The sequence below is a fragment of the Pseudomyrmex gracilis genome, unplaced genomic scaffold (assembly GCF_002006095.1).
Source record: "Pseudomyrmex gracilis isolate BER0280 unplaced genomic scaffold, ASM200609v1 scaffold_387, whole genome shotgun sequence".
NCBI lineage: Eukaryota > Metazoa > Arthropoda > Insecta > Hymenoptera > Formicidae > Pseudomyrmex > Pseudomyrmex gracilis.
In genome coordinates, this window is record NW_018020971.1 from 31160 (window position 1) to 48271 (window position 17112).

At 38.4% G+C, this 17112-nt stretch overlaps 2 protein-coding genes across 6 annotated transcripts in view; one reads left to right on the plus strand and one right to left on the minus strand.

Moving 5' to 3' along the window:
* The first annotated feature begins 7171 nt into the window (after window positions 1–7171).
* On the plus strand, window positions 7172–8941 carry LOC109860441. Its single transcript, XM_020439525.1, has 3 exons — window positions 7172–7555; window positions 7646–8648; window positions 8751–8941. The coding sequence occupies exons 1-3, from the start codon at window positions 7172–7174 to the stop codon at window positions 8939–8941; spliced, it is 1578 nt and encodes a 525-aa protein (XP_020295114.1).
* A 1825-nt stretch (window positions 8942–10766) lies between these two features.
* LOC109860437 overlaps window positions 10767–17112 on the minus strand; it is a 57511-nt gene continuing 51165 nt past the window's right edge. For 3 of the 5 annotated variants that reach the window (XM_020439518.1, XM_020439519.1, XM_020439520.1), the window contains exons 25-27: window positions 12827–12975; window positions 12602–12760; window positions 10768–12511 (exon numbers count right to left, since the gene is read on the minus strand). In XM_020439518.1, coding sequence (XP_020295107.1) covers window positions 12391–12511; window positions 12602–12760; window positions 12827–12975 — 429 coding nt within the window. In that variant the 3' untranslated portion in view covers window positions 10768–12390. Of the gene's footprint in view, window positions 12512–12601; window positions 12761–12826; window positions 12976–17112 lie in introns of all 5 variants that reach the window. The other 2 variants (XM_020439522.1, XM_020439521.1) reach the window with 2 other exon arrangements.

The window sequence follows — 17112 nt, forward strand, 5'->3', positions numbered from 1 at the left end:
AAAATTTACATGTGAACATATATATGTATATACATATATATATATATACACGCTTATTTCCACACAACATCCTGGTGTAGGCTCTCATGACCATTGAGATATATATTTCTAAAAGTTGTTAACTTTCGGAGCCTTTAGATTCTTCACTTTACAATTATATTTTAGTAAGGAACAAGTGGTCTCGCGAACTGAGTGCAGGGATTGCAAATATGAAGGTCTCAAGTTCAAATCCCACACATCACCTTACGATTTTTTCCGTGTCCAGTACCTTTCATCGAGTTAATCAGTTGTTCAATGAACTAAATCAGATCTCCAAAGATTATAATTTGAGTGTGAAATCTCGAATTAATTAATTCCCTTTTCACAAAACAATGTGTTAGTGAATATATATTTGTCCGTTTTCGACATATTGTATTTTTGCTGAAATTTATGACACGTGTTGTTGGCAACTTGTTGTCATGTTGCTTTTTATGTTAGTGATAAACCGTTGACAGCAAATACACAGCAAGTTGTCGACAACACATGTTGAATACGTGTCACGTCAAACCAAAGACAAATACCTTGCTCACCTTGTTCTAAATTTGCTGAAAACTCAAGCGTTTTGTTTTCGGCAACATGACAGCAAAAACACAGACAGATGGCTATCAGGGAATCTTTACAAAAGAAAAACCATACGCCAAGTACATAAAAAAAAAACCAAATATACAAACCATATTACAAAACTCTTTTTTCTATATGACTAATTCAAGCTATATATTGTACATGAACTTAAGACGCACAATTCTTAGATATATCTAATTATTTTACATATGTTTTATTATATTACATATGTGTGTTATTATATTCTTTCATATTATCTATAGATAATATGAAAGAAATTATTGAAAAAAGAATGAAAATATAAAAGATGTAGAAAACGATTTTGAAAATTGTGCATTAAAATGTATTCCTGTTGAAACTGAAGAAGCTATGAGAGATTTTAAGGATGTAGTTAACAAAGTTGAAGACAATAATGTCGATGAAATGGTAGCGCAATTAAATGCCGACCAGAAGCAAATATTTGACAGAATTACTGCCAGTATAGTATCTGATAATGACATTTTTCGATTTTATGTAAGCGGTGAAGGTGCTACTGGAAAGAGTTTTCTGATAAGTACCCTGATAGCCACCTGTCTGTGTTTTTGCTGTCATGTTGCCGAAAACAAAACGCTTGAGTTTTCAGCAAATTTAGAACAAGGTGAGTCAGGCATTTGTCTTTGGTTTGACATGACACGTATTCAACATGTGTTGCCGACAACTTGCTGTATAATGAAGTAGAAAAACTAAAAATAAAATTATCATTTGGAATTGAACATACGATAGAACGAATTAGCGTTAAGTTTGAAGTAATGGATAGAGCGTTTGTTATAAGAAAACAATTTCCTATATGTATAAGTTATGGAATGACTATTCATAAAAGTCAAGGACTGAGTTTAAAACATGCCGTTGTGGAAGCCGGAAATTCTGTATTTACCTGTGGACAAATATATGTTGCTCTTTCACGAGTAACTACGCTGAATGGACTAGATCTTATAAATTATGATCCTTCATCTGTGAAAGCAAGTGAGTTTGCTATTAAAGAATATAACAGAGAATATAACGAAAACAGTATAGACCTGATCTCACTTATATTACAATTTCAAAGAAACGTATTCGCAAAGTACATGATTTAACTTGGACCATATCAAAATGTATTTCAGATTGTCAAAGTAATAATACAGATAGTGATCTCACTTCATGGTGTATACGAGGATTTTTAAATCAAGATAATGTATCATGCTATGCTAACGCTTCTATTCAGTGTCTTTTAAATTCTCCTATTATTAGAAAAACGTTATTACGTTTAGAACAGACAAATGCTGTGAGAAAATTACTAGGACAGCTATATCTCCAATGATAAATTTATAAATGTAACTGAAGTGCGTAGACTGACAGGTGAGAAATATCTTTAACCTGTTAAACAAGATGCTAGCGAATTTATTGTATAGCTTATTGATAACATATAAATTGTAAAAAGTATTACTGAATATCATTTAATTACAACTTTGAGATGTAAAGAATGCCTTTATACAACTATGGAAAACGCATAGTACTTCTGTTCTTTTGGTACGTATTCCTAAAACTATAAAAAAAGTCTTATACTCTTCAAGAACTCATACAGTTAAATTTTTCATGTTGGAATAATGTCGAAAAAATATGTATTACTTGTAATACTGTATCAGTACTGGGAAAAAAGATGTAATAATAACAGAGAGAGATCATATTTTCATTTTACAGTTATTATTATATAAAACTATTGATACTAAAACTGCAAAAATCAATTGCAATGTTAAAAGTGTACCTACTACAAAGATACATCTTGAGGGCAATACATATAAAGTTATTAGTGCAAGTTTTCATCATGGAGAAAATTTGAATACTGGATGTTATACGAATATAGTGCGTACTAAAAATACAAACTGGATAACAATACGTGATTCAAAAATACAAAAGTGCGATTGGCCTAGAAATGCTAAAACTGCATATATATTTTTTGCAGAAAAAATCAAATAAAATGTATATATACATTTATTTTTACTAGTGCATTTTCAAAAAGTAGAGAAATCACTCTAAAAAGTATCTTTACAAAAGGAAAAAACATACGCCAAGTACATAAAAAAAAAACCAAATATATAAAAATATACCATATTACAAAACTCTTTTTTCTATATAAAAAACAAAAAATAGACAATCAACGTAATTAGCCAAGTACTAGACCCAAGATAATAGATCCCATAAAATGGGCATAAAACAAAAGTAAAGTACAAAAACTTGGCGTGCCCGGATCGTATATATATGACTCATATATATACAAATACAAGAAAACCACTTTAACGATAAATTCATATAAGTAAAACAATTAATAATAAATTACTACTAACATATTAGCATTTCTGATATTTTAGAATTTCAAAAGTAACTTTATATCACATTAAAAATAACTATTGTTATCTTGTTTTAATTATAACGGAAGTAAGAAAGCCAGAGTAAAAAGCAGAGGTAAAAATATAAATATAAAGAAAGAAAATATAAAAAATTATAATAAAAAAATAATTATAATAATAAAATATAAGAAAAAAATAATATAAGAATAAACCAAGATATAAATATAATAATAAGATTTATATGTAATATAATAAGATAAATGTATAACAATAAGATATATGTAATATAATAACACATATGTAATATAATAAAACATATGTAAAATAATTAGATATATCTAAGAATTGTGCGTCTTAAGTTCATGTACAATATATAGCTTGAATCAGTCATATAGAAAAAAGAGTTTTGTACTATGGTTTGTATATTTGGGTTTTTTTTTTTTATGTACTTGGCGTATGATTTTTCTTTTGTAAAGATTCCCTGATAGCCATCTGTCTGTGTTTTTGCTGTCATGTTGCCGAAAACAAAACGCTTGAGTTTTCAGCAAATTTAGAACAAGGTGAGTCAAGACATTTGTCTTTGGTTTGACGTGACACGTATTCAACATGTGTTGCCGACAACTTGCTGTGTATTTGCTGTCAACGGTTTATCACTAACATAAAGAGCAACATGACAACAAGTTGCCAACAACACGTGTCATAAATTTCAGCAAAAATACAATATGTCGAAAACGGACAAATATATATTCACTAACACATCGCTTTGTGAAAGGGGAATTAATTAATTCGAGATTTCACACTCAAATTAATCTTTGGAGATCTGATTTAGTTCATTGAACAACTGATTAACTCCCCCCCAAATGGGTTCCCACCTTGTAGTAGCTCCGACGCAGGAGCTCGGGGCTCGCGGAGCGCTCGGTGCGCACGTGGTCTGGCCGCCTCGCAGTAACTACACGGAACGTTATTTTGTTCCCAGCATGTGCTGGTGGCGGTGTGGCCGGGCATTGATCGTCAGCTCCTTTCTGGACGCTGGCGGATCTGCTTGGTCGTGTCGTCACAATGGAAGTGTAATCTGATGGGACAACAATTGACCACAGAAAGTGAGCATCTGGTGTCCTCGGGGGCTATAGGCTCTCGCGCCGGAACGGGTGGTGGGACTTAAGGTCGCGGGCAGTGGTCATCCGCTCAAGGATGGGCCCGTCTGTGACCAACTAAGAGGAACCTCCCAAATTAAGGTGTGAGCGACCGTGCCGAAAGCTGCGTGGCGCAAGGGGAGTTGCGTCGTAAACGGTGCCTCATGGATACCGGGCGAAATCCAGGAGTACGGAACCAAGCCCCAGCCATTCGCGGCTCTGGCTGAATGAGACCGCGCGACCGCGATACTCGTGGGAATACAAATGGAGATTGAAAACGGAAATAAAATCACCCCCAAATCAGTCCCCAAGAGCGAAGCCTTCTCTGGAGGTTAACGCCCAAGAGAATCTTGCAGTGCGGGAGCGGGCTCAGAAGCCCTAAATACCATATTAGATATAGCGAGGCCGCTAGGCGCCGTTATAATAAACAAATGCTAGCCGAGGAGAGTGGGGCCTATAAGGTCCCCTCTACCCCCGCAGCCTCCTTCTCAAAAGGTGGAGTTGGGGGTGGGCGGGCTTCGGGTGGCGCAGCAAAGCGCGCCAGGTCGGAGCACGCTACTCCCAGTCCCTCAGAAAATCGCCAGGGAAAGAGACCTAAAAATAAAGGGTCGTATGCACAGGCGACAAAAGGTCTTGTCAGGATGGCTCTCGTACTAGAGAGCTACCCTGACAAGAAAATGGGAGCCGGTGAGGTGGTTAAGATCAGAAAACTGATCAGGTCTGTCATCCTCGGCATGTCTGAGAATGACAAAGCCCCCACTTTCACTGGTTCCTGGAAGAGGGATGGCGCACTCATGATTGTGTGCGCCAACAAAGAGTCGGCGGAGTGACTTAAAGCCCATTCCTCCGATTAAAAAGTCAGGGGAACTCCTCTGTGTGTGCTGCCGGTTGGTGAGCTACCTAAGCGTCATCGAGTGGTAGTGCATGTGGAGAAGCCTGAAGTAGGGGTTGAGGAGGCTTTAAAGCTCCTTAACCAGCAAAACACAGGGCTGACAACCAGCGATTGGGTCGTCACCAGGGGGACGTGTAGGAGGGACGCTACGAGCGCCCACTTCTCCTGTCTGGTTGGCGACTCGGCGATGAAAGCCTTGAAGCACTGTGGCTTCAGGCCTTTCTTCGGTCTCGGCCGAGCCACCGTTAAGATGGCGGGACGAGAGCGTGGGGAGGCGATGGAAAAGGAGATGGAGTCGGAAAGTGTCGGGACGGCCTAAAAATGGCTTCTCTCGGCATCCAAATGACCCAGATTAACTTGCATCACAGCAAGAGCACCTCGGCTATCCTAGCCAGGAGCATGGCTGTGATGCATACAAGTATTGCACTAATTCAAGAACCATGGATTGTGAATGGTGCAGTAAAGGGACTGAGTGGGTGCGGCTGCTTATACAAAGCACACTCAAAAAATAGAGTAAGATCATGCATTTTAGTAAAAGGACTAAATGCTATCTTTCTGCCACAGCTCAGCAGCAAGGACCTCACAGTCATCAAAATGAGAGTGAAGCTGGCAGAGGAAGAGGACATGGAAGTATTAATAAGGTCAGTTTATATGCCCTATGACTCTACGGATCCACCACCACATGAAGAGGTAAAAAACCTGGTGGCCTATGCGGAAGCCAGGGGGCTCGAACTCCTGCTGGGTTGCGATGCAAACTCCCACCATGTAGGATGGGGAAGCACAGACACCAACCTGCGGGGAGAGAGTTCCTATGGCTACCTAATGGGCACAGTATTAACCATTCTCAACAGAGGAAACGAGCCGACATTCCTGGACTCCAGAAGACAGGAAGTCATTGATATTACGGTATGTGCAGAAAGGGTGGCGAGTTTGGTGAGGAACTAGAGGATATCGAATGAGCCCTCTGGGTCGGACTACAGACATATACGCCTAACTCTCCAACAAATACCGCAAATCAGCTGGGTTCGCAACCCACGAAAAACCAACTGGGAGGGCTTTAGGGCTGATCTTAAGGCCCAGCTTGCTATGGCTCCAACCAGTTTCAGACCCAAAAACAACTTAGAAAACGCGGCGGACTTTTTAAAGAACGCCATTACAAACGCCTTTGAATTAAACTGCTCACCAAAACTCAGGAATCTGGTGAACAAGATCTATTGGTGGAATAAAGAGCTCGGTAAGTTCAGGTTGGAAACGAGAAAGAAATTCAGCAAAGCGAAAAGAACAGGACTTGCAGTACACTGGGAGGCCTTTAGAAGCTCCCAACGGGAGTACAGCAAAGAGATTAAGAAATAAAAATGCAAAAGCTGGAGACGTTTCTGTGAAAGCATTGAGAGCACCCCGGAGGCATCCAGGCTTCACAGAATCCTCAGTTTAGATCACCGTCCCCAATTAGGCTGTCTCAAGCTCCCAACGAGGAATGTCACTGAGGAAACAATGGACACATTGAAACATTTAATAGAAGTCCACTTCCCAGGTTTTGATCATAACATACAACCCTGCCGACCGAAGCCTAGGGAATATAAACCCAGGGACTGGCGTCTGACAGCTGAGGTTGTTTCTCCAAAGGGAGTTGAATGGGCTGTTAAGACCTTCTCTCCCTATAAATCATCTGGACCGGATGGAATCTATCCGGTTCTTCTTCAAGAAAAGCTAAGAGTTCTCACAGGTCCACTCACAAAAATCTTCAGGGCTAGCATAGCCCTAAAACACGTTCCTCAGGCTTGGGGTGGTACAAGAGTAATCTTTATACCCAAGCCTGGTAGAAATGGCCATATAACAGCCAAAGACTTCAGACCGATCAGTCTCACTTCCTTTGTACTGAAGACACTGGAGAAACTGGTCGATAGATATCTGAAAATCGGCCCTTTGCTAATACATCCGCTGTCTCCGGCTCAGTATGTCTACAGGAAGGGCAGATCAACAGATACTGCTTTGCACCATCTCGTGGGCGAAGTCAAAGTGCAGTTGGAAGCAAAGGGATATGCCCTGGGCGCCTTTCTGGACATTGAGGGAGCTCACCTGGACATCTGAGAGACCTCTGGACATTGATAGCATCTCATATGATGTCATCAGAGAAGCAATGACCGGGCATCACATTCTCGCTGCTCTAGCAGACACAAAGCATGCTAACAGGAAAAACCCTGATTGCCAATCATGAGGACTCAAGTGTGCATGATTTCCCCGCTAAAGGATGCCCGCAAGGAGAAGTTTTATCTCCCCTGCTCTGGTGTCTGGTCGCGAATGAACTTCTACGAAAATTACAGAAGAAAGGCTTCTTTGTCTTTGGCTACGCTGATGACGTGGCCATTATAGTGCGAGATATTTTTTTTTCAACTCTTAAGGAAACTATGCAGAAAGCCCTTAAGATCACGCAAGACTGGTGTCAATCAAAAGGACTTAGGGCTAATCCATCAAAGACCAAAGCCATGATTTTCACCAGGAAATACAAACCTGAAGCCATTGAGCCGCTTAGACTCTGGCGAGAAGATATAGAATACGTCCAGTCAGTAAAATATTTGGGAGTCCACTTAGACACCAACCTGAATTGGAAAACACATCTTGATATAAAGAGATCCAAATTCTACGCCCCATACTAGGCGTGTAGAAGAGCAATGGGAAAATCCTGGGTTATTAAACTAAATACTGCCCTATGGATATACAAAGCGGTACTTGTACCGAGGTTAACATATGCTGCTGTTGTGTGGTGGCCCAGAATGGAAAAGATGGAGTCAAAGAACCTACTAAAAAGCCTACAAGGTAATTATTTGAGGGCTGCGGTAGGGACTATGAAAACGACACCAACAGAAGCGCTGGAAGTGGCACTCTGCATTCCACCTCTAAGATTGACTGTCATCAGCGCTGCCAAACTCACAGCATATAGACTAAGGTGTCAGAGGGAGTGGAGAGATTTCGGAGTAGGTCATACCAGGCTCGAGTTTCTTCACAAACTTCCCTTTACCTTAAAGCAAGACAGAATATCCAGAATACGCCAAGTGAACAAAGCGTTCTCTATAAACTTGACCACCAGGGCGGACTGGAAAAACAAAAATCTTCAGATCCAGCCGGGCACTCATGCATGGTTTACTGATGGATCTGGAGCAAACGGCTGCTATGGAGCAGACATCTACTGTCCAGGATCAAATCACAAAAAGTTTTTCTCTCTGGGTAAATTGGCCACGGTCTTTCAAGCGGAAGTCCTGGCCATTCTGAAATGTGCAAGACTCCTACTCTCAAGAGAGACAAAAACTAGGAGGATCAATATCTATACGGATAGCAAAGCAGCCATAAAAGCTCTTGCCAAGACCACCACTGAATCTTCAGTAGTTTGGGACTGTATGCAAGCTCTAAACAGATTGGGCGAGCGAAACAACATCACGCTTGTCTGGGTACCTGGCCACCAAGGTATCCAAGGCAATGAAGTGGCTGATAGTCTGGCAAAACTGGGTACCTTAGAGAAACCAGTCTGCCAGATAGTTGGAGTTCCCTTTGCAACAGGGAAAAACCATATCAAGGACTGGCTGAAACGGGAGCACAGGATCTCTTGGGAGATACTGAAGAGCTGCCGCCAAGCTAAGGCTTTGATGACTGAGCCATTGCCAGGTAAGACAAAGGAACTACTGACAATGAATAAGTACAGACAAAGACTGTGTATCGGTCTTCTCACAGGGCATTAGGCCTTCAAAGCACATCTATTCAACTTAGGCCTAGTTGAGGAGAGTAGTTGTAGATTTTGCGGCGAAGAAAGGGAGGACAGCGTGCACATATTGTGTCGCTGCCCGTCTCTAGCACTCAAAAGATTCAGATTTTTGGGCTCCATGTTTGTGGAGCCCGAGGACCTGAAAATAATTAAAATCGGCCATCTGTGTAGCCTGGCAGCAAATGCCGGGTTTTAGCAGCTTGGTCGATAAACAACTAGCGGGAGTCGCAGAGGATCTTATAGATCTAGGTGACAATAGGGTCTCACAAGCCCCCCGCTCCTCGTTATCTATCTATCTATCTAACTGATTAACTCGATGAAAGGTACTGGACACAGAAAAAATCGTAAGGTGATGTGTGGGATTTGAACTTGAGACCTTCATATTTGCAATCCCTACACTCAGTTCGCGAGACCACTTGTTCCTTACTAAAATATAATTATTTTTGTTTATTTATTCTAAAAGATGGTCATTCGTTTTCGACATTTAATGGGTTACAAGATAGAATAAATATATGTCAACAGTTTTTACTAACTATACGACAGAAGTACAAACATTGGTGTCTTGTATTGTTACCGTCATGTTGCTCTTATGTTGTCGAAAACGAATGACAAAGCAGAGTTTTCTATGAATAAAAGTCATTTTGGTGACAACGTAATGAGCAATAGTTGCTTTTCGTTTGCTCTGAATCTGCTGACACAAAATGTCTCAAATTTGCCTTCGTGTTGTCGATTACGTATGACTATGCATCATGTTTTTAGCAAATACACAGCAACTAGTTGAAAACTTCAGCTCAGCATTAAGTTACATGATTTTGCAAAACATGCTTGGCTATCAGGGTTGATACTGAAGTGACAAAAACATTTTCGTTGCATTAAATAAAAACAACACAACAGCAATTGGTGAGCAACTTAATCTATACAATGATTTGCTGTATATTGTGTTTTCACATTTGGCTATTTGGGTATATACAGGTGTCCCAGAATTGGTGTAACATCTCTCGTAGACAGGTAGAAGGAGTAAAACTGAGTCAATAAGTCCTATATTATTTTGCTAGATTCGCAATAGTTACCGAAATTTTAATTAACAAATATCTGCGAATAAGCGTGCATCGGGCTGTCTTACGCGCGTGTAGGACAGTTCGGCGTGCTTCGCATGATTATATTTTAATATGTATATGTTATAGAGAGTATATGTTGTTATATTAGCCCCCCCCTCCATCCATATATTGCTACAGGTAACACCGTAAGCGCGCTGGGCTGTCTTCCGCGCGTAAGACAACCTGATGCATGCTTATTCGCTGATCTGTGTTAATTAAAATCTCAGTAACTATTGCGAATCTAGCAAAATGGTATAAAACTTTTTGATTCAGTTTTACTCCTTCTTTTTGTTCACGAAATATGTTACACCAATTTTGGGACACCCTGTATATATACAAGGTGTCCCGTAATTGCCGTTTCACCGCTTGTAGACAGGTAGAAGAGGTTATTCTAAGACGAAAAGTCCTATACCACTTTGGAAGATTCGCAATAATTAACAAAATATTAATTAATAAAGATCCGCTAATCAGCAGGCATCCTGCGTAAGAACAACCCAGTCTATTGCGCCGTAGCGACGGAATGGGAGGAGTTAATGGAATAACATGTGCATACATAGACAGCATATAGGCTGCGTTCGGACAGCGCACTATCCGCGCTATTGTATTTTGTCGCTAGGGCGCGATAGACTGGGCTGTCCTTACACTGATGCACGCTGATTAGCGGATCTTTATTAATTCATATCTCATTAATTATTGTAAATCTTCCAAAGTAGTATAGGACTTTTTGTCTTAGAATAACTCCTTCTTCTTGCTTGCAAGCGGTGAGACGACAATTATGGGACACCCTGTATATATATATGAGCAAATCCACCGTAGTTTTAACTTTTATGAAAATTTATTTATTTATTTTTTTTTTTTCAAATGTGCGGCACTACATCTTATATTGACTAACATGTCAAATATAGATTCAAAACCACCTATTTACAGGCGTTAATGGTTTTAAGTAAACAACGCAAAGTTTACCTGAATAAAGTGGACTTATATTTCTTTCCAGTTTTACATTGCAATCATGTTTAAATTGCGTACTCTTAACGTCATAACTAATAAAATTGGGTTTAAAAATTGGCCACATGAATTCCGTGGTAAGTTATGATATAAGAAAGAGTTCACAGTTAATATAGACTAAAAAAAACTTTTCTCGGAATATCGAAATACATGGATGTCCTTTGGATGTCCAATATATGTTGAGAGCATATATCGGACGTCCAAAGAACATGCATGTGTCGTGGGATGGCATCACCTTCAGGAAAAAGATGTATGAATGCACAGTAACTTTTTCATTTATTACTAAAGTGTTATATAACACGGCGCAAGTACAAAGTTATTAAAAGTGAAACACAAATTCGAAAGGAACAGAATAAATTTTATGATTTCCTATATTTTTATCGATTTAGTGTACTTTTAAAAGCCAGCAATAACACGAACGTTCTGCATTTTTATACATAGTTATTACTAAAAAGTATACGAAAAAAATACGTCTTGTGCATATAAAACACAACTTAGATTTATCAGTATTAAAAAGTCCATCAAAAATAAAAACTACGATAAATTTGCCCATATATATTTATATTCTATATGCCTTCAATAATGAACAGTTATTCTCGTGTGACAACATTGTGTATGCGCATAAATTGTTATTTTATATGTATATTTATGTATAAATGTGTACGAGTTTTATCTCTTAATACACAATATAGTTTCAACGTACAGTCACTTATTCAACATAATTGTTTCAACATATTAGTCTTCTCACAAACAAATTTCAAAATTGTTTGCAATTATTTTTATTCTGTAAAATGTATAGACACCGATATTTTTTTACATTATATATCTTTAACACGCAAAATTACCGTATTGAATATTTCAATATTAATATTCGAGTTGCAATAAATCGATGATATTATCAAATGAATAAATTTGAAGTTTTGGCTTACAAAAGCCTATTATTGATTTTGAAACAGACTCATTGCCATCAGCAATGAATTTTTTTCTTAGAAAAGATTTCCTTAATCTTTATATTTTTCTTCTTCCTGCAACTCGTTAATATAGAGTTGATAAAGACAACATTAAGACAATGTTTCCTTCGTTTTCGAAGTACACGGCGTCAACAATTTACGAACGCTATAAAGTAATTGAGCTAAAATTGTTATTGCAAGATTTACAATCATCGATACGAAGGCACAGTCCAAATGCACTTGCATCATACAGTGCATGTTCTATACAATCGTATATAAAACTTAATGTAGATGCATATATATACATGTATATTTAAAATTACAAGTATCAAAACTTCCTCGCGTGGTAAGTTTGTCGATAAAAGATCGTTTTTCGAGTCTTCTTCTGTCTTTCTTGATATAAATGACTAAACTTTCATGTTGCGTAATTTAATTTCTTAAAAAAAAGATGTGTAGAAAAGTTTTTCGTCGTAAAGTTTCTAAGATCATTCTCAAGATAAAGCAGTCTTTTTAGTGTAGTTTCAAACAGCGATAACAAATGGCAAAATTGCACAGATTTACGCAGATTTTTAATTACGATAGAGCGACTTGATTTACAATGTTTTCATAGTTTTGTCAATGTGTCTTAACGTCGTTTCTGGCACCGCGTCTGTCAATGCTTTTCGAAATCCATCGCAGAGAGTCAACCGTCGAAACATTCTCTTCGCGTGATTTCTAAAAAATTGTAAATTTATTGTTAAGTTTGAAATTACAATACGTTTTATTATGATTTCAAGACAAAAAAGAAATCAAGTGTCTCTTTACCTCGCGTCTAGATTCCCATCCATCAGCAACTTCGCGCCCGTGTTTAGTAACTTATCTCTTACGTCACGCGGTAAAATCATAATATGATCGGGTCCGATGCGATCGGTGATGTCCGATAACAGCCGAGCGGTCGCCGCGCGAACGACAGAGTTTTGATGACTGTAATGAAATAATCTCAGTAGAAAAATATATTTTTGTACATTTATCAGAAGTTCAGACCTTTACCTTGCTCCTCGAAGCACGATAATACCGATGGTTTTATAAGGCGGCAGATGTTGTATCATTTGATCTAATGCTGCGTTGCTGTCTGCTCGTAAGAACCGATTCGTGTCGGCCGTTCTGTGAAGCAGAGGTCCAGCTATGTCGTCCAAGTCCTGTAAAAGAGAAAGTAAACCAAAATGTTTGATATAGAAAAACTAAGGATTTAGAGTATTTTGGTACTGTTGTTGGAGATATTTTTGCTCATCTGTCACTTTTGTCTCTAAAGTAATTTTCTGTTTGTTTATGAATAATTTTCAAATTTTACTATACATTGTGATAACATTCGAAGATGTTGTTCGAGTTTGAACCGCGTTAGTGTAATTTTTATACCGACGTTTCGTGAACATTTGTAACGATACGCATATTTTGTATCGTTACTGCCGGGACCGACCAACCGCCCCGGCACAAAAACGGCGTTTTCACGCCCGAATAAAATATAAAAACTTGCCTCGAAACGGCATACCTTTCCCCGCACGCTTCCACGCCGCGAGACAGTGAGACAACCCCGCACCGCGCGCCGTACCGTACCATGGAACTCGCCGTCCCACTATCCGCGCGGCACCCTCCCCGCTCCTCGGAGCGAGGATTACCGGCCGATTGCGTTATCAAGCCGGGGGTAGATCGCTGGTATAAAACGGGGTCTCAGGACCGCCAGAGAGCAGAGAGAGAGCCTGCGAACCTTTCGAGCTCAGACCCGAGAAGCCAAGGGGCATAAGCCGCCTCGGTCGAGTGTCTCGACGACTTCCCGGCCTCACCGATCCCACTCTTCTTCGGGGAGAATTACTCTCCTTGCCGGGTGTTTCGGCAAGCGGAGCATCCTCACCGATCGCGCTCTTCTTCGGGGAGAATTACTCTCCCTGCCGGGTGTTTCGGCAAGCAGAGCGTCCTCACCGATCCCGCTTTTCTTCGGGAAGACTCACTCTCCCTGCCGGGTGTCGTAACGCTCGGCAAGCAGAGCGTTAGCATCCACTCCGTTTTCTCATTCAAGAGAAAGAACGGCTCTCTCTCGGCCGGAGACAGCGATAGCTCGAAAACGAATTCCCGAAACGCGAGCCAGCGGCTAAAAAAAGTATAAAAAACCCGCGCACGTGAATTCCTATCGACCCGCCCGCTGAGCAGCGCAAACAACACGCGCCGAAACTCACGCGACTCATTCACGCGACCACTTCCTTTGTCGATCTTTGCTTTTACGAAACATATTTGTACCAAAGCATTAATATCTAGTTCTTTCATCTAATCTATCTACACCTATTATTGGTCATTTTTATCATATATAGCTTACTACGTATCTCTTCTATTATATTGTACTAAAAGTCTTTGAATACAAATAAATCTATAATTTGATTGAAATTAAAATCACATCGCACTCTGAATTCTTTATTCTACCTGTCATCCGGTGTAGCTATCCTTCCAGGAAAAAAAAAGACGGATTGTTACACATTTCAGCTTACTTTACCAGGGTTTCAAGAGCAGCCTGATACTGAGATGCTCTTGTCCTTTTTTTTAGCGCCAGGTATAGAGAAGGGGGGCGTAATAGTAAGGGTAAGGTAATGTGACAAAAAGGGAGTAGGGGCGTTATGGCACGATAAATTGCCATAGTGGACTGGTCATTTGTTTATTATCTCTGTTGAGATTGTTTGGATGTTCGTATATATCTCCAAGGACTCCATATATTTTCTAAGAAAGTAAGCTGCAGTTTTGTTTAATACTTGAATTTGGTCAAACATGATTTTGTGACCAGTTTCCAAGTGGTGTTCTACTAATGCCGATTGTGAATGTTATTTTAGACGCACTGCTAACTGATGTTTTTTTAGCCGTGTGCTTATCATCCTACCAGTTTCATATATATGTATACTTTACCGCATGAACAGGGTATTTTGTACACTTTGATGTGTCAAATAGGGGTCTTTTATCCTTTGGATTGTTGAGAATGTATCCTATTTTTCTCGGAGGTTTGTAGATTGTTTATATGTTGTATTTGTTCAGAATTCTGCCTATCTTATCTGTGACCTCTTGTATGTATGGAAAGCAAGTCGTTTCTTTAAGTCTTTTGTTTGTTCTTGTGATAGCATGTTTTGACCGTTGGTAAATGGTTTAGTTTGATGTTTTTTAATTGCTTTGTTTATTTGTTGTAATATAGCCAATCTGTTACAGAGTGGTTTTTAATTCTTTGAGTTTGTTTTGAATGCTATCTTTGTCGCATATACTCTGATAGGAAACCATTTACAAAATTATGTGACGAAATCTTGCATTAAAATTGTAATTTGCAGACATATTTATACAGACATATTAACATACAAAGATGTTTTTTCGGGTTTGAACCGCGTTAATGTCATTTTTATACCGACGTTTCGTGAACATTACAGCTCACTTCATCAGGGCTTGAAGAGCAGCCTGATACTGAGTAGTAGTATACTGATGAAGTGAGCTGTAATGTTCACGAAACGTCGGTATAAAAATGACACTAACGCGGTTCAAACATCTTTGTATGTTAATACTACACACCGCGAAAGCATCAAATATACAGGCATATTTTAGGAAATAGATGTAAAAACATTGATCTTTTCTGAAATATTTGTAGTTGTTTGCAAAATTACTTTCCAAATACTATTTCGGCAAAAGAATAACAATATGGCGAATCATCTTAGCAGTATATTTGCAAAATTAATTTCACAAAGATTCACAAAGAAATTGTTCAATAATTGAGAAAAGAAATTCAGCTATGTAATGTTTCAAATATGTAGAAATATGATTGCATATGAAGAAATGCAAAAAATCGTCGTCACTCATGATGTCATATTTGTGCAATATTTTCACAATTTGCCTATTGGAGGTATATACTGTGGAAATGCATAACGACTTTTTCGCAATTTTTGACAAATATTATTTACAAAATTTTATTTCGACAAAACTATTGCGTTATGGCGAATCATCTTGTGCAATCATTGCAAAATCGTCGCCATTCATGAGGCCAGTTTTGCAATATTTTCACAAATGTGCCTATTAGGGTATATATCTATGTCATTTATATGGAAAAAATTACTTAAAACAATAATTATTTCCAAAACTTCCCAAAAATTGTTTTAAGTAATTATTTCCATATACATGACATAAATGACATCTGTATCATTTACATATATATATATATATATATAAGTCATTTATATGGAAAAAATTACTTAAAACAATTTTTGGGAAGTTTTGGAAATAATTATTTTTTAATTTTTTTCTCAATTTCTTACTTAAAAACCATTTGAGATATCAAAAACTTGTTTATACAAAAGTTTTATAAAAAAATTATTTCTATTTATCCACGTCAATAATATTTCTCAACAATCATTATTATTTATAAATTATTATTATTATTATTTATATATTATTATTTATAATTATTATAATTATTATAATTATTATAATTATTTATATATTATTATTTATATATTATTATTTATAAATTTGTTTGAAATTTGTGTAAATAATTTTTTTTGTAATATTATTAACATAGATAAATAGAAGTAATTTAACTATAAAACTTTTGTATGAAACATTTTTTGATATCTTCAATCTTTTGTAAGATATCATGAAAAAAGCTAAACATCGCTTGATATGTTAGGGATAATTTCACCCCCTAAAACCGTTTTTTAGCATCACCTGATATTTTTAAAATTCATCTATTTATCTAAATGTACACAAAGTTTCATTAAGATCAGATTATGACACTTCGCGAGGAAAAGTACGAATGCGTGAGATAAAGGAGATTAAACATCTGGGAAGTGGTCTTGTTGTTTCGTACCACGGTTTATCAAGAACCTGATCTTTCCAAGAGAAGTACCTACTCTTTGGTTCGGGCCTCCCCCAGCAGGAACTCCTTCGATTCCTCCAGCACCTCCTTTCTGAGACCGGGAACAGAGAGCTGAAAGGACACTTAAAAGACCCATCGAGTTCAGGCAGGTCCAGAGCCTTCTTGGCGTAAAAGTCTGCACTCTCGTTGCCGGATACCCTTATGGGCAGGGACAAGAAGCATATCTCAATTCTTTGCGAAGCAAGTTCAGAAGTGAGCGATTTTATTTTATCAAGAGGCACGGTAGTGCCTCGCGCCAAGTATATGCGCAAACGAAGTGCGCGCGCGCTGCGCGAGGTCCCCGTGCCTCTTATACGCGAAAATGGCCAAATGGCAATATCGAGATTTTCCGATCTCAACAACGGCTAAACCGATCGAGTTCGGCCTAGACTCAATCGAAAGTTGAGAT